At 35.8% G+C, this 23,893-nt stretch overlaps 2 protein-coding genes across 2 annotated transcripts; both read right to left on the minus strand.

Annotated features, from left to right (window-relative positions):
* Positions 1–1,123: 1,123 nt before the first annotated feature.
* On the minus strand, positions 1,124–1,980 carry LOC113361918. The gene is made up of 3 exons (XM_026605000.1): positions 1,452–1,980; positions 1,325–1,364; positions 1,124–1,188 (listed from the first exon to the last, which is right to left on the minus strand). The coding sequence occupies exons 1-3, from the start codon at positions 1,869–1,871 to the stop codon at positions 1,175–1,177; spliced, it is 474 nt and encodes a 157-aa protein (XP_026460785.1). The 5' UTR covers positions 1,872–1,980; the 3' UTR covers positions 1,124–1,174.
* A 13,148-nt stretch (positions 1,981–15,128) lies between these two features.
* On the minus strand, positions 15,129–23,571 carry LOC113361919 (protein kinase byr2-like). The gene is made up of 10 exons (XM_026605001.1): positions 23,492–23,571; positions 22,564–22,981; positions 21,772–22,402; positions 17,130–17,170; positions 16,839–16,907; positions 16,516–16,616; positions 16,264–16,342; positions 15,755–15,853; positions 15,598–15,666; positions 15,129–15,182 (listed from the first exon to the last, which is right to left on the minus strand). The coding sequence occupies exons 1-10, from the start codon at positions 23,539–23,541 to the stop codon at positions 15,129–15,131; spliced, it is 1,611 nt and encodes a 536-aa protein (XP_026460786.1). The 5' UTR covers positions 23,542–23,571.
* Between the last annotated feature and the right edge of the window lie 322 nt (positions 23,572–23,893).

Genomic DNA, 23,893 nt, shown 5'->3' on the forward strand with positions numbered 1-23,893 from the left:
TATGCCCTAATAATCTTGAACTCAAGTATATACTCTAATGTAAGAGCAGGAGATTTGAGATCTGATACTGTGCTCTGAGTTGTTGAGCCTTCATAAATCCTCTGAAATCAGAACCTGACTAGTAAATACGCAACCCTAATAAATTTCTCTCAAGTAGGTGCCGTTGATTATCTTCAAAATCTAAGAGAGAATGAGAAGAAAATGTTTCTCAGATGAGAATGAGAGAGAAAGACGAGATAAGGTCTAGTTTTTCTTTACAGGGCTATAAAACCTGCTGAAGCTACATAATAAACCATTAAACTTGTAAATTATCCGATAATTAAGATTGAGTTTTGAATTTCTTCTTTACAAAAGAAGAGAAGAGACTATAAAAGAAGAAAAGAGACTCAAAACCACAAGTTAGATCCCAAAATACTCGCACCATATCAACTGTCCCAAAATACTTACACCATATCCATATATTTCTTCAAGATAGTTACATGTTCCCCATATACTTCACAACATCCCTTTGTACACCCCAAAAAGTCCCAAAAAGCTCCAAAATATTCACTTAAACTACCAGAAACCTTCAACTTCAAAAATATGCATCAAGTACTACTGGCGAAGGTCCAACAGAGTGCTTGGGACACAAAATCTTGTCACCATGTTTCACACTAGAAAGAGTTCCTTATCCAACGCAGAGCGGCTCAGTGAGTATCACTACTTCATCAATGAGGACGAGAAAATAAAAATCATCATTTCCATCAGCACTCCTATCAATACGTCCGAATGCAACTGCACCCTTGCGCATATTCCTTAATAAAACATACTGGACTCTTTGACCATCCACATTCATTGGTTATAAACAGAAAAACATCCAATAATAAGAAACAATCCAAACTAATTGTTCTAAGTTAATCATTTTAGTTTAATTCAGACCGATGTTCATTCATTGTTTTCTAGTGCTAACTAAAGGTGCTATGAATATATGACCTGAGTATTATTAGCATTGTTGGTGCCAGGGCTGACACTTAAGGCTCTTAGATCCTCAACAGTCTCCTCAAGATTACAGACACGATTTTCTACAGCAGCAGTCTTCAATTTCTTCTTACGCAACAGCTCTCTACTAACTGCAGATGCATGTAACTCAGTCTTTGAGACCCCACCTCCAAAGCCTCGAACAACACCCCTTCCATCACGGCCAAGTACCTATCATCAGATATATAAAATTAGTTAGTAACAATTTTATTATACGATACAGCAATATAAATTCATCTCTAAAACAGCAATACATAATCAGCTCAACCCACCTTCGCAACTGCATCCTTATATAGATCAGTCTCACCTCTAAACTCATCTGTTTCATTCAACTCCCTCACCTTTTGCTGCACAATATATCCAACATTATGCATAAGACGATAAAAAATAGCGAAACTAGTGAATCTAATTTATTCATTGAACATAGAACTTACAACATAATCTCTTGATGTTACTTCATAAGATAGGGGATCGAAGTGTAGACGGTCCTCTTCAGACATTTCTTGGTACACATGTGTATCCAGGTACAGGTCAACCCTTAATACCTTACCAGTAGGACTTGCTTGTTCCATTTCATGTCGGCGTTGTGCAATACCACGCCTACCGGTACTGTGTGCAGCTTTTAGCTTTGACCTTGCTCTCTTCATTCTTTCCCTAACCTCCTTATCTTCGCCTTTACTCACAATATCAACGAAGGCATCCCAGTCCTCTTTTTTCAAAATTTTGGGTATCCTTTTTCTCATTTCAGCAACACTGGAACAGTCATCACACATCGCCCTTAGTTTAGTCTTGGCATTCTTCCATAATAGATTTGCCATTTTCAAAGCTTTGGCCTTGAGATATTCAGGAACCATGTATGCATTGGAGAGACTCCTCCAGATTTCTTCCTTCAATGGCAGAGGAACTTGCTTCCAACTTTTAATAGATGGTGGGACGAGATTTCTGGTTATTTTCCCCAGCTTGGTGGCATACGTATTTTTGGTAGGTCCTATAAGTTGTCCTATGTCATTAAAATCAATTGGCAGACGCTGATCATCACCTATACAGAACAATACAAAATCATTAAAATTTCTAAGAAAACTTGAAATAAGTAACATATTTAGGGAAGTAAGATAAAACAGCTACATTACTAATCATGCTTTCTTCACTAATTTCAGGTTGACTATCACTATTTGTATGACATAGAGCCTCATGCCACGGCTCTGAACCTCCACTAGGAGAATGTTCACCCTGAGATGATGGATGAGACCCAGACCCTCCACTTGAATTCGATCTTCTTCCATGACTGTCTGAAACATTAGTAGATGGAGACCTTCGTGTATCAACCAAAGGAGTCCACGTAGGTTGATTTGTGGTAGGAGTTCCAGACCGACGAGATATGCTTCTACTTCTAGGTCCCCTAGCCATATTATCTGATCAAAAAACCCATAATAAGCAACAATACAAAAACTGCAGCAGTGGTACACAATATCATGACACAAAACCTACATGTAAGAGATTGATATCTAACCATATACATTTAAACAATGCAACAGTGGTTCAAAGCAACTTATCAAAAGCATATTAAGTACAAAACTAAACTACAAACAATCACTTCTTACACATCTGCAAATAATCTTTCTATCTATGCAACTAAATCGTAACAAATCATGATAGAATGAAGAAGAACATCAATATAAATCAATCCATGCTATACAAACACAATTTCAGAACTTGAACACAACTACCTCAAAGTAGAACATGAGGTTTCGTCACAAAATCAAAAGCTAACTGTAAGAACATGAAAAAGATCCTAATTCAACTATAAGAACATCATGATAACACACTAAACACGAATCAAAGTAAAGTATGAAAAGTTATTCAAGATTCTGAAACCATAGAAAAATTAAAACAAATATTTGATCGAGATGTTATACCTGGAGATCTTTGAGAAATTACTACACCTCTTCTACACAATATTAAAAACAAAGGAACTTCAATTAAAACCCTAACAGAGAAATTGAAGAGAAGAACTGGACAATCTATCACGAAATTAACCTCTACCAAATTCAAATCAAATAGAATCAAAGTGAAGGAGTTGTTATACCTGAAGATTAATCTGCACCTGAAGGACTTCTACATTCAAAAAAAAAACACAAAAATTAGATTCAAACCCTAACATCAAAGAAATTGAAAACAAAACAAAAAAATTGACTTTATAAAACCATAACTTTACCTGATGAGAACTGAAATCGAAAATAGGGTTATGAAGAAAAGGGATTTTGAAGATACGAAGAGAACTAGGGTTTGAGAAAAGGGGTTTATAGACACCAAACAAAAATAGGGTTTTGAGAACAGGGGTTTACGGATATAGAAGAGAAATAGGGTTTTGAATCACTTGTTAGTCAGGGTTTTTTTCAATCTGAAATCATTTTTCTCTCTTTGATTTTTCTTTTTGTCTGTGAATTTTCTTTCCTGTGTAAGAACAAGTGAGAGAAACGTAAAAGATAAAGGTGAGAGAGAAGAAATATATACAGTAGATAGAAACGAGGATTCTCATCTGTCACCGTTGATCCATTTAGGCTCATCATCTAACCATTGCTTCTGGCGCGAAAAATCCCGCCAAAAACATGCATCATAGAATCTTCTTCTGCTCACAGTCGTTTTACAACTCAGACAAAAGCTACCTAGAGACCACCAAAAATTCGCCTCTATAAAACAACTGATATTGAAACTAGTTTAATTTCTTTTTATTTATTTTTATAAAACAACTGTGAATGACAGCATGGGTAAGTACTTCAGCCCAATAACAATTGTTTTTGAAAAGCCCAGGAAGTGGTAAAAAACTAATTATCCACTAGTGCACCCGATGTCTCATAGAGTACGACCAACTGATTTAAGAGGAAAAACTGACGGTAGATTATTTTCCCTGGACTCTCTGCTTCTATAATATCTTATAACACATAAATTATGCTTTGCATAATGCGTAAGCAACAATGCTCTTGCAATTAAGAAGGAATTTACAAGAAATCTCATGTGAGTTTTAATACAGTCTTGAGATATTCTTCTCTCCACTTTATATTTACCTGTAAGATTTGGTTTCTGAGCTATGTTTTGATTCAATGGTAAACATGCCAGACAAATACTTATGCCACTAATTATGTCTCAGATGACTATCCATATTACTCGCCAAGGTTTGTGATGATTGTATTCTATGTATAAGCACTTGCATGTGTAGACATTGTTGGTTCAGCGTGCGTTGGCGTATAATGATATTACTCTCATTTTTGTTCTCTAATGCATAGGAAATACACCAGCAAAGATGGACTATCCCCTGTTTGATTACCTTGATCCTCGACAGGCTCGGCAAAAGATGACCAAGACAAGGATTCTAAAGACCTGGAAGTCTGGCAACCGTAATCCATTGAAGTGTATGACATGGATATGCACCTGAAGGATGAGAAAGTAAGAAAAAAATCCTCCACAACTTAGGATTTGTTGGATTACAGTCTATATGTTGTTACTGTGCTGAAATTAAGTGTACTACATGTCATTGAAAACTCAGATGCTTGCAAAGCTACCAAAGGATCTCATAGGAATATTCAAGAGCCAGTTAGTCGAAGGAGACATAATCCGTTGAAAGGTTTACGCTATCAGATCCGGAGAGAAACTATAGAATTATTCACGTTCAACAAATTCACTAAAGTACAGCGGTTAGACAACGATAGCCCACGATTTCCAAAACACAAGTTCGACTTCATAGACTTAGAAAGTACATTGAGCAAAGTGGATGACACCGCATTCTATTTTAGTAAGGATTGCATTAACTTTCAGTTATTTATGCTATAAGAATTGGCAAAGAGGGAAATAACAATCCAAGATGCAAAGAAAGTCAATGTCTAGAGCCAAAGGTATTAGATTGTCAATTAAACTTTGATTTTTGGTTTTAGTACCAATAACCCAGATAAACAAACTAAAACCTTATAGATTTTGGTTTTTCTATAGTACATGGTTTATTTTCTTTATATTAAGTTTTTATTTGTTTTTGTGATTTTATTGACGGAGAATGACGTATGTAACATTGACTTTCAGAACCCAAACAAACTCAACAATTATGAAAGAGTGGTATCGGTTATTGGCGAAACTCTTATTCCTATCAAGAAGGGCATCTCAATAAGCTTCTTTGGGCTTGGACACGGTATTGCAACTTCGTTTTGCTTCCTGTGATTTAATTATGTCTTCTTTTGGATTTTGAGGTTCATATTTTTAATTCCCATTTGCTTTGGATACAAGAGTTTTTGTTGCTTTGCTGTCAATAAGGACACCTCTCAATTCAAAGTCTCCAGGGTTGCAGGTAGAGGGAGCATAACACCAGAAGCACCTCCGGTTTTCCCCTATCTCCTTCGGTTTCCTCTATGTCAGGATTCCCATTGGTGATTTGGTGATAGACATGTAAGTTACATATCGGTTTCATTGTAATTGATTCTCACACACTAACCAAGTTCGGATAGTGGTGAAAATTGATTCTCGCACACTAACAAAATTGTTTTTATTATCGGTTTCATTTTCGAAGCAAACTATAGCACTGACCATTGTATTAGGTTATTCTTAGTTTGTTCTGTATCAATCTTCTGAATTTTGTATTATTTGATGCAACATATTATTATGAAGTGATTGGCTCTGCACTGTAGAGTTAAAAATAACTTGGAAAGCGTTCTTTATACTGTTAGAAAATAGGTCTCAACTCCTGAATCATCTTAGAAGCGTAGTTTGTTCTCTTCTTAATCGTTCCGAGTTTGTCATCTAAAATATACTTTGATATTATGTGTGCATCGGTTACTTATATTTATTGATCGTTTGATTGTGCAGCTTAGGCATGGACATTGCTCAATGTTATCTGGGGATCTCAATTTGCACAATTTCTCTTTAACTGCAAGGGCTATGGGGTGAGGTCCGGTGGACATACAAGAACCCAACACTCAAGTTCTTAATATTTCACCTAGATTGGCAGGTGATATACATTCACCTGTAAATATTATACATATTTGTGAGAATATATTTGTGGTAGGTTCATGCTAATATCTTTCTTTGTACCTGTAGGACGATACTCTCTTGGTTATTAGATGGTGTACTTCATCAGTAATAATTGCTGGGGTCTACCAAACCAGGTAATTGTTTTTCATATTCACGTGCTAATGGTGCTAAATACTTAAGCACAAGCACTTAGATACCGACGTTGATATGATGTTCTTCACATGCTTATTAGGGCTTAGAGACGCTTCTTACATATCAATGATCTGTGTTCCTTTCATTAATAACTAAAATCAATGACCACCGTGTTCAATACCATTGTATGATGTTCATGGACAACAGATTGATATTAAGTTAGTGACATCACTGGAAATTTGAGTCTAGAGAGGGTATAAAATGGCAAGACCGCTTAAGATCAGAACTTAGAGACGCTTCCACTGAAAGAAGAGATTAATTTCGATAGTTTTGTTTGATAAATGTATGGCTGGATTTTCCAATCCAGACCAATATGTTTTTATCGTTAAGTGGGGCCATTGAGCCGTTTAATGATACTAATTGATTATTACTAATGACGTAGTAGTTTACATAAAGAGAAAAAAAAGAGTAGTAATGACAGCAATGAAATGAGATATGAATGGATATATATAGATTATAAGATCGGAGCATACTTTAATTTAAGCATGAGCATAAGCATAGAGCCATATCATCATATGATGAATAGTGGGTTTTTACACTTCCTGTGGCCATGATTATAAGTAGTATCCTTGGTTATTTTGTTTCTAAAAACTCCTTGCGATAATATAAGACACCAGATGTAGACATGGTCGGGTTTGTATTCTCAAAATTCCGGAGTTCTTTCTTATTACTTTTTTGAGTTCAATGTTATATTTATTCTGGGCATATTTATAGCATTGATGTTGTGTCATTTATTTACCTTTGGAATTACTAAGCCTTTGTTTTAGGTTAGGCTACAATGCATCTTATCTTCTTTAACCTTCTTTAATGTAATCATAAGCATAAAGCCATATCAAATGACAAATGATATTGGAATCATGTATGATTGATAGATAAAGTAATATAGGGAAATATCATTGAAGCTTTGTCTTTTCGGAAGTCAAATGAGCAAAACTGTCCGGTTATCTTCTGATTGCCCTATCATGCAATCAGATATTGAACTGAAGGAATTGGAGGTGTGCATTGTTATCATATATCATACTTTTGCTGATCTTAGCTTCCTTTTTTCTTCTTCGTTTGGCTTATTTTCTGTTTAGATGAAGAAGAGAAAATTAAACAACTGTTGCACTTAGGGAAGAGAAAAAGCATTGAATTGTTATCCTAACAACTGTTGATAATCCTACTTAGGGTATATTGATCAAGTATATGAAATTATGTTTATGAAGCATGAAGAGAACATAGTGAAACGAACGAAAATAGTGAAAAACTGCGACATACTTGCAAGAGCTTCTGGATAATATTCCAGAAGGTGTCGATTCTTTTACTGTTTGTTCTTCTTCAGGTTGTTGGAGATATTTTACTATCAATGTAAGTTTTCAATGCATATTTTGTCGACATATAAAACAAAACAGGGTATATTGACTGCTTAAATTTGTGGAGATATACTAACCTGATGTCACATAGCAGACAGATAGCGGGAGGTGGTCATCTTAGACAAATGATATAATTAGTATCCCAGTTGCATATATCCAATACTACAAGGGTTGATGCAGTTAAAGTAAGATAAATTATTCATAGATATTTGCACCGACTTTTTTAATTTAGTTTTGTGAATCTGCTTTTGTTCGATCTATTTCGACTTTATGGGGGTGGCATATTCTTTTTTTTCCATGGTTTATAATCATAATTTCTTTAGCATCAAAGATTATGAAATCTTTGTCATAGTGAACGAGTTATGTTCCACCATAAATATCTGTAGAAGAATTTCTATATTTGGCATATTTGCTTATTACGAAACTCGGGCACTGACCTGATTCTCAAAACATGTTGAAGACTGTCAGCAGAAGACATTAGGTTAGTTGCATCTGTCTAAGAAATCTTACAAACAATTCTGATGTACATGAAGGTTACGGTTTTGTTAAGACCAGTCTAGCAGCTGAAGGGGTTGTTGTGTATGAATCAGTGCATACTATGGGTTTCATTAAGGAGCTTGAAGATGGCTGGAGAGGATGATGGAGGTTCCGAAAGGGTAAGTATATACTTATAAGATCATAATGTTATGGTTAAATGTGTGTGTATATAAAAAGGGTGTCAGGTACATTCTCTTCTTGCTGTCTTAGCTCAAATGGCAGAGCGCATGGTTTCAACCATGTAGTTGTGGGTTCGACTCCCACAGATAGCATAGTTATTCGAGTAAACTAGAACCTTACATGCTTTAGATACCAGTGTATAGTGGACATAGGTGTTGATGTAGAAAACCTTTTATCTCTACACATTTTTTTCTATCGAACATATACCAATATTGTTTTCTCTGGAGGAGAATATGCTGAAAGTTGATTGCCCCTGCGTCACACTTGAAGTTTCCCTTATACAACATTAATCGTTACAGTATTATAAGTTGATTCTTTTTTTACCCATTTTCTCAGTTGTACAACAATCTAATGCAATGGCAGACTTATTTTGGGGATTATTTAATCACATTTCTGAATTTGTCAGATAAGATGCTTGAAGTGCGAAATGTTTTGTGACATAATGGTAATGGGGCCATGGATGTTAAGGAGGCGTGATAACGGGGATTCTGTTACTTTTAACTGTATATCCATCAAGTACTTCACTTTCTTATATAGTAGTTTTTTTTATTGCACCAAAATTGAAAATATGTGAGTAATTTAGACACAAGATCAGAATTAATAGCAGAACTGACCCATGCATTAGAATATTAGATGATGTTGAAAGGTGTGAGAAAGTCGGCGATAAAAGGAAAAAGTTGGATTTGATGAATTGTAATGACTTCTCTGCGGAAAATGGAGGAATTTGGGGTTATTATGTTGAGCAGTCAAGTTTTATTGATGCATTGTCATTGTTACACACTTGCATAAGAACCGGTCGTTTTGTCAGTGTGAAACATGAAATGCTGCATTACACATTCTGAAACATGCATCGAGTTGTATAATAATAAGCTTTCTATTCACTGAAGTTGAGTCAAAAATGTTACGTTTGCAGCATTGGGGTTAGGATAACATTGTAGCTTTTACTACAATTTTGATAAGCTGTCATGTAATGGAAAGACAGGAAGAGATTTATACGTGAAATCAGTTTCGGAATGCATTGTAAGAATGAGCAATGGAAATCGCTTTTCAAGAGGAGTGCATACCTTCTCCTGCTCTACGTCATGTTATTTCCATAAGGTAGACTGAGTTGGAAATCCGATATGAAACAACTGGATATTGATATAGGAGAGCATACTAAATCTCCATTGACTCAAATAGTTTTACAATTTCCACTTTTTTCAACGGATAGGCAAGAGTATCCTACTATCATAAGACCAAAAAAACTATTTCAAGAGTTATTAGCAAATGCTTAGGCATAAATTGAGCAGAATAATCTATACTCATGAATAGGCTGCCAACGGATTGTTATGTTAGTACAACAAAAATGGCAGGCGATGTGATGAAACCCAAAAAAGGAGGTAAGCCCTGTCATGCCATCGTCGTCCATTGGTGGTCCCAGATATATGATTGGAATATATCAAGATTAATGCTTATCATACGTTTTGATTACCACCCAAATATCTGTCGGACACTAACTGTAAATCCCAGTTGGCTGGAGGTTATAGACGAGCTTCTGCAACATCAATATGCTTGATCGTCCTAATTTGATTGCCCGTGTCTTCAAGTTAAAGAGAGACCATTCAATGGCGGAAATCAAACCAAAAAAGTGTTTTAAAGTGGTTGCACACGTTGTACAATGTAATTTCAAAATGCAGGTGGCCTCATATGCACGCTTTTTCATTTTTTTGATGATTGTGAGAAATATCGAATAGTGGAGAAGGTTAAACTTTTTGTTTGTGCCAATTTCCATTTAAAATGACTGACCAAGTTTTTTCCAAAATGTTAGGAAATGCATGTTCCATGTAATAAAGACTTTATCTACATGAAAAATAAAAAATGTAAGTGGGTATCCAATATATTATCAACATGATGATGGCAGGAGGTTTGTGTTCATAATACATACATAGCAAGAAATACAAATATTGTTCCGTACCACCCATATTTGTCTAGAAATTTAATGGCTACATTAATATTGAAATAGGTGGGGTAATAAGGGTCGCCAAATACACACAAGTATATCTACAAAGGTTAGAAAATTCTCGGTGCGTGTAACATTAGAATTCAGTAAATATGACGAGGCACAATAATATATTGATGCAAGATATACTGTACCACCACAGGTTCCGTGGCTTTTGGAAGGTCATTCGCCACACCAAGAAGAGCATAACTTTGTTATTTTGACCATCCATCTTCAATGGAAAACAAAGAATTGCATACGATGTCATAAGTCAATGGAGAAAGTTAGCTAAGTTTCAAAAGACTATAAGTTAATATTGATGGTGTACTATTACAACATGTTCGTTTCAAGGAATTGGATTCTGGAGAATCCAATTCCTAGGGAATGCGTCCAATTTCTTGAACCGAACGGTGCAAATGAACTTTTTGAATTTTTGTTCCTAGGAATCCAATTATGATTTGAATTAAAACCTAAGAATTCAATTATGAGGTAATCCAATTCTTGGAATGCTATTCAAATCCTAAAAATTCATACTAAACCAATATCAAATTGGAGTGATGTCTTTGACTATAGGTAAATTTTGGAGTATCAGTTGCTACAATTACCGGTATGAGATTCTGAAATCAATGAAGATATTAGGATGTTGAACTTTGCTCAGTTTTTAGCGTATAATGCAGTAATTAGTTTCTTACAAGCACATAATAGTAATTTTTTCTTCTCTAAAAGGAAGTGCAAGAGGTGGCTAAACTTTTGTATGCAACATATGATTCGCAATTTGTCGCGCATAATACATATTTCTTAGTGCTGTTTCTTCTATAATTTCAAGCGAAAGATTTTTTTTTTAACTTTTGTATACAACATCGATATTCCTGTATCCTATTTTTGGTGGGTGGTTGTTCCGTGCATTCTACATTCAAGATTCCCAAAAAACAAATAGTTGAAACCAGTGTTTGGGATTTGAGAAATAGGAAGCATATGCTAAACTTCTGAGGCAAGTGAAGCAAATTATATAGGACAAAATTTCGATGCGTTATAGACTTTGTATTCAAGTAGTTTATCGAAAAATTCATGGTTGTCGCGATCATAAAAGAACATCAGTGAAGTTATAGGTACTATGTGCAGAGATTTTGGGGAAACATTTCCCGCTATCCTTGGAGGATGTCGGGAAAAAATCATTGGAGCATGTCTGAATATTTTAATTTCCTCCTGCGTTGTTTCTTCCTGCGTTTTTATTTGTATTACAACCTCTGTTTCATAATAATATGAGAGTTTATGTGTAACTTCATGCCTATAATTTTGAAACGGATGGAGTATTAGTGAATGATTTTTTATGAATATAATTTATTTATTCTAAAAAACAACTTGATAATGGATAATAGGTTGTCCAATAAATCCAAAAAGAAACCAACATTTGGAAGATGTTGCCGCAAAGGAAAGTAATACTTCTTCTATTGCTCGAACCTCCCAGGACCGGGGAGATCTATATGATAGGGATGAATGACCAAACCCGAGAGTACAATGCCTCGAATGTGTTTACCAACCTTGGTTGCAGATACGACAAGATTCCTAAGTGAATTTCAATATGTGAAGAACTTCGACACATGATTTTAGCATTAGAGCCCGACGACGGAAAAGATGCATTTATACATGATCCTAATCAAGCTCTAGGTGTTCATGCGAAACGAAATCCACAACTGGATAAAGATGTTATTGGAACAATCAAGATCACTCTCTTATAACATAATAATGCATTTTATACGCACGCACGACCTGAGTAATATCATTCCCATCGAGAAAATTGTGAAAGTCATCATGCACTATGAAGAATCTACGAATAAAAGGCGCTACAATTTGCTAAAAGCCAAAGAAGTTTTATTTATACTTCCCAGGGATGGTTCTGATACACCTAGCATTCTGGATAGTATATTTTAATTGAAGACAGATTAAGAATTTTCCCGTATCTCAGGGTGTCACCCTTGCATTATGTTTTTCTCATTCCGGACGGCGAGTTAAGGTGGAAACTTGATATGAAACAACCTGATCCAGACACATGAAAAAATATTATAATTCTAAAATTATTTAATAGTTTACGCGTTTTTAAATGTTAGATAAGTATTATCTTATCCTCAAAAACTTTTTCAAATATTTGGTGGATGCTTGGGCATCAACAATAAAAAACCGCCTACGTTATCTCACAAAAAATCAAGATATGCTGCAAGAATATCGTTACAATAATATAAATTTCTTTAAAACTTATGGGTTGAATCCCAAAGACGGAGATAAGCCTTACGCTTACCCCTCGATTTTCATTGGTGTTCCCGAGCATATGTTCGAGATCTACCAAGATTTAGCGACTTAAGACAGATCGCACAAAAATGTTGTTCCTTCCAACCCAGTCTGGAATTAATATTTAATTACAACATCTAACGTGAATATTGTTCCTATTATTATTATCACATGTTGATGATTGTTACACATCCAATTATACTTACGATGTGTCAAATATTAATGCAAGAATTGTACGATGTTTAAAACAAATACATGGATTAGGGGATCTTGATGTTTATGATATGCCAAGTGTCAAGAGTTGTCCAGAAACCAATTATCAATAACAAGTTGTACGAAGTTTCAAGAATGAGATCATCTGACAAGTAATTGTATTGTTGATGATAATATATGCAAGACAATTTACCAAAAGTTAATTAACTTAGATCATGCAACTTTTTGCTTCACCTAACTGTTTTGTATGGTTTTCATTTTTTTTTGGAAGCTCAAATGAGTATTTTCCTATTCTTAGAGTAAGAAAACTTTTAAAACTTTTATGGTAGGCATACTTTATAGATCTATCAACATACAATGGCAATTACATGTTTTAATCATCAGTCATCTATATATTTCAGATGATGATTGTGAACCTGAATAGGCCGAAAAATGATATGAATATGCTTCAGATCGTCCGAATCTATTAACCCGTGTTTTCAAGTTGAATATAGATCGTTTTATGAAATAAAACAAGGAAGAAATTTATTTGCACAAAGTTGTATCAAATAATGGATCAAATTATACTTATGATGTATCAATGCAAGATTTACACGATGTTTAATATAAAAATATGAATGAGGAGATCTTGATACTTATGATATGCCAAGTGTCAAGAGTTATCCAGAGAACCAATTATAAAAAACAAAATGTACCAGTGTCAAGATGGGACATAGTTATTATTTTGGAATCCAATATCGTTCTGAGTTACTTAGAAGATATTTCACCAAATAAATATTAACTTGGGCATTGGAAGATTGCACTTCTTCTAAGTTCCTTTCATGTTGAATTGTTAAATAAAAACGCGCAACATGATCCACGTAAGTCACTTTTTACTTTGACTGCCAATGAATGAGTGATGTTCACATTTAATTAATAACATCCATTAAGTTTTTCTAGAATTAATGAATAAAATGGACACAAAATGATTTTTTTAGGTTATACATTATTAGTCTTGGACGACAGAAACTTAACCATGTCGATACTTGGATAACAGAGGTATATTGATGGTATTTTAAAATGTTTTCATGAAATATGTCATGTTAAAAACTATGTAGCAAAGACTACATGTCACGTGAAAATAATCAGAGGTTGAGCCAGGGCGTAAGCCCCGGTGATACCTAGTTTTACAACAACAAAAAACAAGATCCTTTTACAGCATAATTTTCATGCCAAGTTCAAATTTTATGCTCCATTCCGAGCCCTAGAGATTGAAACACAACCTCAAAATATATGGTAACCATGAATTCAACCATCCACCTGGGGTTTCTGGTGCTGATGTAATTGTGTATACAGATCGCAATGAAGTCAAATATCTGGTACCGATGTTGTCGTTTGATTGCCTTGTGTTAAGCGGGATGCTTGGGCTTGAAGTCTCTGTAGACGCTTTAATTTCTCAAGCAGTTCCCGAAATGTTGGTCTCTGTTTTGGGTCACTGCATACAAGTTTCCAGGCAGAAAAATAAAACATGAGACAACTTAAGTAATTGGATCATAGGATTTACTAAATCATCAGTTAGCTACATGGGTCAGGGAGTGGAAAATTCATACTGTAAACAAGAAACATGTTAAAAATATGCACCTTTGCCAGCAGCTCTCGATTATAGAGACCCATCCAGGATCCATTTCTTTTGGAATGTCAAGTCGCTGGTCCATGAATCCTACAGCCCCAATCACCTGCATAAATCACCACATTTTTCATGTCACGTATCCTATGATCCCTATGCTACATAACATATATTGTTCCCTTGAGAAATCATTCATAGTAGATTAAAAAAAAGGTTAAAATACCAAGACGAAGATTGGTTCAAGCGGTAACAGGAAATTACATGACAATGTTCCACAAAGGACTGTATGATCAAGTTATAATATATACTGTTTACTTGAGAAATCATTCAATAATAGACTAGATGTATGTTAGAACATCAAATAACATCTCTGCAACTGTAGTACAACCCGCGTTCTACTGCTCTATTTTTCTGATAGAATTGAATAGACAGAGGAAGAAAATCACTAAAAAGACAATTCCTTCGATATCTGGCACAAACAGTGACAGGAAATTACAGGAAAATGTTCCACAAAAGGACTGGAATGATGAAGTAACAAACAAGGAAATACCTGCGTTGAGTTATAGTTATCCCAAGGAATCTTTTGTGTGGCAATCTCCCACAATATTACTCCATAACTATAAACGTCAGACCTAAAGATTATAAGACCACACAAAAATTAATTAGCTAGTGAGCTCGAGACATGAGACAAGTCAAAACAATCAGATCCCATAGTCAAAGATTCATAAGCAACAGGAAACAGAAGCAATTAAACTTACTTCTCATCTGACCGATCATTACGGAGAACCTCTGGAGACATCCACTGCCGCTGAAAATTAAAAATAAAAGAGAACAATAGTAGAGTCAAACAACTCGTGGTAAAAAGAAAATGAACGAAGTAGTCTTTCAGGATAATGTTATACTCCCTCCGTTCTTTTTTAATAGGCCAGTTTCTATAAATAAAAGTTTCAAAAAAATAGGCCAGTTTCCTAATTGGGAAAGTCAAATGTTATTTTAATTTTTTGGGACCACTTTTCTCTTAACTTCTTTTGATGACAAGTGTCATGTGGACCACTTCACTTTACTTCTTTTGCTAACAAGTGTCATGGGGACCATTTCACTTCACTTCTTTTATTGACAAGTGTCATGAGGACCACTTTCAATGATTAGTTCTCTTAATTTCCTTAAATTTCGCTAAAAACAAAACTGGCCTATTAAAAAAGAACGGAGGGAGTAATATATACCGTTCCTCTTCCGGTCAATGTTGACAGAAACGTCTGATGCTTGAATTTTGAAAGTCCAAAGTCACCAACCTGTTTAAAATGAATAGAAGATGATTACGTGATGCTTCTCTGCGTAGAGTTTCGGGTAGAAAGATTAAGATGATAACCAAAAACGAACCTTCACAGTCCAGTTCTTATCAACCAACAGATTTGATGACTTCAAGTCACGATGGACGATAGGTGGGTTGCAAAGATGGAGATAATTCATACCCCGAGCCTATCACACAAAAATGAGCTATTACTTTTGTAGGACAGTCGAACACCAAAAGGAGTATGGAAGTAACATGATACTGGAACAACAACAACAACAATTGAGCCTTTAGTCCCAAACATGTTGGTAGGCTAGACAATGAATAAATAAAATGCAAGGAAATATAAGCATATCTCGAGTTTCTACAGTAGACAGGCCTTCTTTAAATAGTTATGAAGTTCAAGATATTCACTAAAATCCGTCACTCGCAATTAAGACTAAAAACCAGATCCTTGAGTCGTTATTAGAGATAATAGCAGGTCAATTTGCAACAGAAAATACGATGTTACACTTGATAGAAAAGAGTGTACCAAATATTGATATCGAATGGACATGAGAACTACTGTTTCTAAGAAACTGTACACAGCAGTACTCACAATGTCCAAAGCCATGAGAACTCGTCGCCTCCAATCCAATTTCTGAGATCCCCGTTGAAGCAACTGATACAAACTTCCACTGCATATTAAAAGATTGAAAACTCAGTAAGCAAAAAAGAAAAAAGAAGGATCAGTGAAAAACATCTTGAGTACAGTAGATAATATTACACACGCGAAGCACAACTAACATGAATGAAACATAGTAGTGCTAATCAAACTTGGAAGTTTTCAGAAGAAAAATGAAGAATGCACCGCGGCAGGAATTCTGTAACAATGCAGAGATGCTCAGGTGATGCTACTGCCCCCATAAATAGTAGTACATTTGGATGTCTGAGCCTCTTTATAAGTAAGACCTATGAAGAAAATAACTTTTGGAGTTTAGACCAATGCATGAAAGATATAATTTCTCCAAAAATGGATTTATACAGGAAAAAAATAAAAAGAGCATCCCGCTTATATTTTGACATAAATCGTACGTCTGCTCAGAATTTTTAGTTTGTCAGGAGAGGAAATGCCGTTTATTGACTGCTTCAGGTGCAATTTTTTATAAAGATTCGGTCAAGTTCATAAACTACCTCTTGTCTGAAGGAATGCAGCAAGTCATCTGAGTAATCAAGTTTGGAGAACAGCTTTAGTGCAACATCCTGCAAGAAAGTGAAAGGGGGTGCTTGTTAACACAATGACAAATGTACAACATTCTCTCCCCTTTGCATAACTTTTCTATTCTGTTCATTACCATGCTATGTTGAGGGCTGATGAAACAAAACCTAACATACCAGCATAACTATAAAAAGAGTCCCTTGGAGACACATATTAGGCATTCCCTGATCCCTAGAATTGATTTTTCAGGGGAAATGAAAACATACCGAACCACACCATAGACCACGATATACAGTTCCACATGAACCTGAGACAATCAATTAGAATTTAAGTATCACAAAGCACGTCACTGTTAAAGAGCATGCATGATAAAAATAATTTAAAAAAAAAAATAGCACGTCATCAATGCAAGGTTGAATTGTCTTCTTATTTTCAAAACCAGATGCATAAATTCAGAATAACATAAGTAACTAGCACACTCTCAAAAAAACAAAAAAACAAAAAAAAATGCATGGCCATTTAATGACAACTGTAAGATGAAACTTAACTTATATAAAGACAACTCTCTTTATTGATGTTCAGAAAATCTCTCAAAACTAAACACAAAGCTCTAATCTTGTTCATATGATCAACCACAACTTTTGTGATCATATATATATAGAACTATGAATTCCTTTTCCTAGTCCTATTACCTTATTACATGTCTTTCCTTTTCTTAGAACTAGATGACTTATAATTCCCTTAGGATTACAACAATTTCCTAATCTTGTCCTAACCAGCTTGTTAGTGACTTCTATGTTGAAGTTAATCCAACATTCTCCCCGTTAAGCTTCAACCTTACCCGTGACATATCTTGTACTCCAATCAGTTGTCTCATTTATTCAAACTTGATCCGAGCTAATGCCTTTGTCAATATATCTGCTTTCTGCTCAGTTCCAGGCATGTGTTCTACGTTAATGACCTCCTTCTCGATGCATTCTCGTATGAAATGATACCTTTTGTGAATGTGTTTCGTCTTCCCATGAAACACTGGATTTTTAGTGAGTGCAATTGCAGACTTATTATCAATCTTGATGAGAACTTTTTCAGGTTCTCTTCCTTTGATTTCACCCAATAATTCTTGAAGCCATATTGATTGTTTAGCTGCTTCTGTTGCGGCCATAAACTCATCTTCACAGGATGAGAGGGCTACAGTGTCTTGCTTCTGTGAACACCATGTAATAGGTGCTTCACCTAGATAAAATATATGACCAGTTGTACCTTTTCCATCATCTTGGTCAATATTATGACTGCTGTCACTATACCCAAAAATTCCTTTTGATCCTCCTCGACCATACTTCAATCCACAGCTGATTGTTCCTCTTAGATATCTCAATATCTGATTTATTACATCACCATGAGACTTGCGTGGACTCTGCATATAACGGCTTGCTACTCCCAAGGAGAAAGCCAAGTCTGGTCTTGTGTGTAACAAGTATCTAAGGCATCCAACATTTCTTCTATAACTCGTTGGATCAATCTCAGCTTCTTTTTGTGCCTTTGAAACTTTAAGTCCAAACTCCATTGGTATCTTAGTTGGATTACAAGTTTCAAGTCCTGCTTCTTTCAGAATTCTCCTTGCATAAGCTTCTTGTTTAATCTGAATCCCATCTACTCCTTGATGGACTTCTATGCCAAGGTAATAAGTGAGTTTTCCGAGGTCTGACATCTCAAACTTTGATGACATTTCTCTCTTGAACTCATTGATCACCTTAAGGGAGTTGCCAGTCAAAAATAGATCATCTACATAGAATGCAATCACAAGAATCGTTCCCTTTTCTTCTCTTCTGTATACTGATGTTTCGTTAGAGCACTTAACAAATCTGATTTCTCTTAAGATTTGATCTAACTTTGTATTCCAGGCTCGAGGAGCTTGTCTTAGAGATTTTGATAACTTATAAACCTTATTCTCTTGTCCTTTTATTTCAAAACCTTCTGGTTGTTCAACATACACATCTTCTCGCAATTCACCATGTAAGAATGTTGTCTTAACGTCTAAGTGGTGAATTTCCCATGAGTTTGATGCAGCTTCTGCTATTAAGAAACGAATTGTCTCTAGTCTAGCAACTGGTGCGAAAACTTCATCAAAGTCTATGCCTGATTCTTGAACGTATCCCTTAGCTACAAGTCTTGCCTTATATTTGTTAATAGTTCCATCAACATTTCTTTTAACCTTGAAGATCCACTTAAGACCAATCACTTTTACCCCACCTGGCTTATCAACTAGAAACCAAGTCTTGTTTCTGTTGATTGAAATAATTTCTTCTCTACATGCTTGTGTTCATTTAGTCGAGACCTTTGCTTCCTGAAAATTCCTTGGTTCATCATTAACAGAAAGTAGCGTAATCTCACATTCTTCTGCAGCTTGAAGAACATAATCCTCCAGGTACTGTGGCTTTTGTATCTGTCTTGTTGATTTTCGCAGTGGAATGGGTTGAGTTATTTCATCGATCTCTTCTTCTTCTTCTTCTACTTCTTCGTTATTCTCAGTGTTTTCATTATTCTCTTCTTCTTCTTGATTAACATATTGTTTCCATTGGTATTGATGATTATGGGTCCTTCGCCTTCATCAATTACTTGACCCCATCTCATGTGAAACATTCCTGGATCCCTACTTGGTCCATCATTAGTTTCTTTCCAGTTCCAGTTTGCTTTTTCATCGAATACCACATCTCGACTCACTATTACTCTTTTTGTTGTTGGATTGAATAATCTGTAAGCTTTGGATCCAGGCTCGATTCCTAGATTCACAAGAGTCTGAGATCGATCATCCAGTTTCTTAAGAGTTGCAGAATCAACTTTTGCGTATGCTTTGCAACCAAACACTCTTAAATGATCTATGTTTAGTTTTCTCTTTCGCAAACTTTCATATGGAGTCATGTCTTTCAGAGCTTTCGTAGGTATCCTGTTTATCAGGTACATGGAGTGTCGTATAGCTTCTCCCCATAGATAATTAGGTACCTGCATAGCCTTTAAAGAACTTCTTGTCATCTCCATTAGAGTCCTGTTTCTCCTCTCCACCACTCTGTTTTTTTGTGGTAGCCCTCGAACCATCTTGTTCTGAGACATAGTTTTTAAGGTTCTGAAACTTATGTGTCCTAACCTTGCGTGCCACTTCCATGTCTGATCTTCCAGTCTCATATTCAGACACAATGGCCTTCCAATCATGAGACTTATCTTGTAGAGTCTATTCTGTGAGCGTGAGACTCTAACTAAGAGTCTTCCACTTGGGTCATGAACTGTTAGATAATCTTGTCGCATTCTAACATCACATCCAACTTCTGTAGCTTGTCCTAAACTTAGAATGTTGCTTTGTAAGTTTGGGATGAAGTAGATGTTTGTGACAAGCTTCTGTTCTCCGGTCTTGCTCTGAAATAAAATTGATCATTTCCCTTCAATTTCTACAGAAGATCCATCCCCAGACTTCACTTTTCCTTTGATTTTCTCATTGAGTTCAGAAAAGTAGTGTCTCTTACCAGTCATGTGATTGCTGGCTCCATTATCTAAATACCAGATTCCTTCTTCTCCATCCTTTGATTCGTAGTTCTTTGGTATTAGTTTCCCTTCGTTTAAGAATACAACTTCGTGCATGAAAAGAGTTGTATCTGCTTCCCTTGTTTCATTCTTGTTTGCTTCTTCCATCTTTTGTATTCTTTCAGGGCATACAGAGGAGAAGTGTCCTGGTTTATCACATCTGTAACAAATAATGTTTGATCTATCCTTCTTTTCTTTCCCTTGGTTTTGATCATTCTGACTTGTTATTCTATCTTGTGAGTTAAACCTTCCTCCCCTTCCTCGGCCTCTGTTTACTCTACCACCTCTTCCACGACCTCTTCCTCTTGTCGCAGAGTTTTGTTGGTAAGAGTTTGTGTACAAGAGTTTTCCTTGAGTTTCTCCATTGTTTTCTTCATCAAGGATTCTCTCTTCATATGCTTTCAATCTTCCAATTATATCTTCATAGCTAGTCTTCTTTAAATCTAAGACTTGTTCGAGAGAAGCTATGATATGAATATACTTGGATCTTGGTAAACTATTGAAAAACTTCTTTACCAGTTTATCTTCATCAATGGATTGTCCAAGTGACGCAGCTTTTGAGGCTATCTCTGATAGCTTTCCTGCAAAGCTATCAATAGTATCAGTGTCTTTCATCTTCATTCTTTCAAATTCAGACATTAAGGTTTGCAGACGGGCTTCTTTAACTCGATCATCTCCGAGATTACGTGCCTTTATTGCATCCCAAATTTTCTTTGAAGTTTCCTGTTCACCAACTTGTAGAACAAGACATTCTGGTATTGCTTGAAAGAGTAATCCAATGGCAACATTGTTTTTGTCTGGGTCCAATGTACCAGGATCAATTGTTTCCCAAACTTTGTAGATTTTCATCAGTACCTTCATTCTCATGGCCCATACTGTGTAGTTTGTGGCGTTGAGGATTGGAACTTGTATTGATGGTGGCGTGAACTGTTTTGCACCCACAATGGTGGTTTCGTTTTCCATGGCTCAGAAACAAGCTCTGATACCAATTAATGGCTACTGCAAGATGAAACTTAGCTTATATAAAGACAACTCTCTTTATTGATGTTTAGAAAATCTCTCAAAACTAAACACAAGCTCTAATCTTGCTCATATGATCAACCACAACTTTGGTGATCATATATATATATAGAACTATGAATTCCTTTTCCTAGTCCTATTACCTTATTACATGTCTTTCCTTTTCTTAGAACTGATGACTTCTAATTCCCTTAGGATTACATCAATTTCCTAATCTTGTCCTAACCAGCTTGTTAGTGACTTCTATGTTGAAGTTAATCCAACACCATTTTGAAAGAATCTGGTAAATTGGAAATTGTGAAAAATATATAACACCTTGCCCGATTTTTTCCCCAATTGTCAAGTCTGCCCACGAGATATCATAATCCAACGAACATGTTTCCCTGTAATCTTCCTGAATACCACTGCTTCCTTTACTAACACTTGTGCAAACACTGCTTGTGCGTTCGACATCAGAAGAAGGCAAAGAACCCCGTGCTTCCCATTCTAACTGGTTATTACCAACAACCTGGAACCCCGGGCTTTCATTAATATCAGAATTCTTCTGTTCATCAAAGTAATTTTCACCATCGTGATTCAGGAGTGGAACGACGTCATGGGTAGTCCGCGCTACCAACACATCCTGCTCACTCACTTTCCATGGCCATGATATCCCCTTTTTGCTAATCCAAGCCTCTGCCTTGGAGGTTATTCTCTTGTACGCCCCTATCTCCACATCATCACCAGAATCGCTGACAGGTCGTTCCAGGGATCTTTTCTCTAGGGTATGTTTGATAGGAACACCAAAGAGAAACGGGAGTATGCCTCCCCTAGGCGTGCTAGTTCTACTTGAAGTTGGATCCTCCGTAAGAACAAAATAATGTCCATCTCCAGACTGGATTTCCCGCCCCAAAGTGCTTTCATTAGTTCTCATTTTCGACCGAACTTTGTTAGTCACTCTAGATGCCTGTTGCATGGTTCTATTAATCCAGAGTGGCTCATCGAAACAAGATCATTAAAGAAATGAACTTATTCAAATTTCGACGAAATATTTAGTGATTCTAGTTTCCGTTGTTTTTAAGTCCATCTAAAATAAACTAGTTAACTTTCATAAAAGTTTAAACTTACCAGATTCGATATCTTCGTGGCAACCATATGTTGCAGAGGCTGTTGAGAATCAACATCAGGTTTACTTGTTGGTATGCAACTTCTAAGCCATCTAGTGCTTGAACAATCCTTAGAAAAAATTCTTCCAGAAGTTGGAACGAAAACATCTCTAAAGAGATCTGCATCACCTGTTATACTAATAATCCCGACCAAACTACCATTATCATCATATAATGCGGTACTGGTCGCAATGATACAAAAAGCTTTCCCTGCTTTATTCCTTACTGGGAACTGTCCTGTCCAATCTTCTCCCGCGATAATTCTTTCAACTATTTCATTTGCTTCATCAGCGTCTTGAGAATGTACGAGTAGCTTACAGACATCCTGTCCAAGAGCTTCTGATGCGGGGTACCCAAAAAGGAGCTCTGCCATGCGATTCCTGTAAAATTAAAATACCAAAAAATGGAATAAACTAAGAGTTTTATGAATCTGAACTATAGATGAAGCAAAAGGATTATACTAAACACTACAACGTTAATTTAAACTGTTTATTTCACAACGAATTTATTCCAACTATCACCTGAACAGGCAAATTTATATCAGTCTAAAAATCCTAATAAACAATGAATTATTGTCCACTTTGCAAATTCATCAATGCTGCTAGTAGAAACACTGAATTTGTTCCTACGTATGGCTCAAAAAGTATAATAAAGCTTAATCTTATAAGTTCTAACTCTAAATATTCAGGGAAGCCCATAACCCAAAATCCAAAATTAATCAAAACTTGCTCGCTATAACATAAAGTTAAGTTTAATCTGAGAACAACCCATTCCTATTAACCGGGTGGGAAAAGTCACTAAAAACAGAATGCCACTATCGTTATCAGAAACAGTTTTTAACAAACAATTAAAATCAACAGCAACAAAAAGAAGTATTTCGAGTTAATTACCAGTAAATTAAGCAACCAGAAGTATCAAAAACATGAATAGACTGACCCATGAACTGCAAGATATTCAAAAACTGTTTATCGGTAAAACTCGGAGCAGAAGTTCCACTCTCTATATTAGGGTATGAAAGCTCAGCACTACTTCTTGTCCCCCTGCTCCGACTCTGCAAAGGGGGTGAAAATCCAAAAGAAGCAGAACCCATTTTCCAATTGCCAGAGTTACAACTATTCCCCTCATCATTATCACCAGCAACACTGTCTTTTCGTGCACAGCAGGATCTTGGAATGAAACCTGATTTACTAGGTATGTAAGAAGATGAAAGGCTTAATTTGTAGATCTCTTGTTTCAGATATAATTGTCCTGCGTCAAGCTCTTGAATCTTCTTCAAGAGTTGTTGCTTTTGT

Source organism: Papaver somniferum, chromosome 3 (genome assembly GCF_003573695.1).
Source record: "Papaver somniferum cultivar HN1 chromosome 3, ASM357369v1, whole genome shotgun sequence".
NCBI lineage: Eukaryota > Viridiplantae > Streptophyta > Magnoliopsida > Ranunculales > Papaveraceae > Papaver > Papaver somniferum.

Excerpts from the sequence above, each read along its gene's own strand:
- LOC113361918 (XM_026605000.1), bottom strand. The coding sequence starts at position 1,871 with ATGGTTCCTGAATATCTCAAGGCCAAAGCTTTGAAAATGGCAAATCTA. Across the intron at positions 1,365-1,451 it reads TAACATCAAGAGATTATGTT|CAAAAGGTGAGGGAGTTGAA; the intron begins GTAAGTTCTATG and ends TATATTGTGCAG.
- LOC113361919 (XM_026605001.1), bottom strand. The coding sequence starts at position 23,541 with ATGGGTCAGTCTATTCATGTTTTTGATACTTCTGGTTGCTTAATTTAC. Across the intron at positions 16,908-17,129 it reads GTGGTCTATGGTGTGGTTCG|GATGTTGCACTAAAGCTGTT; the intron begins GTATGTTTTCAT and ends ACTTTCTTGCAG. Across the intron at positions 15,854-16,263 it reads TTCTCATGGCTTTGGACATT|GCTCGGGGTATGAATTATCT; the intron begins GTGAGTACTGCT and ends TTTGTGTGATAG.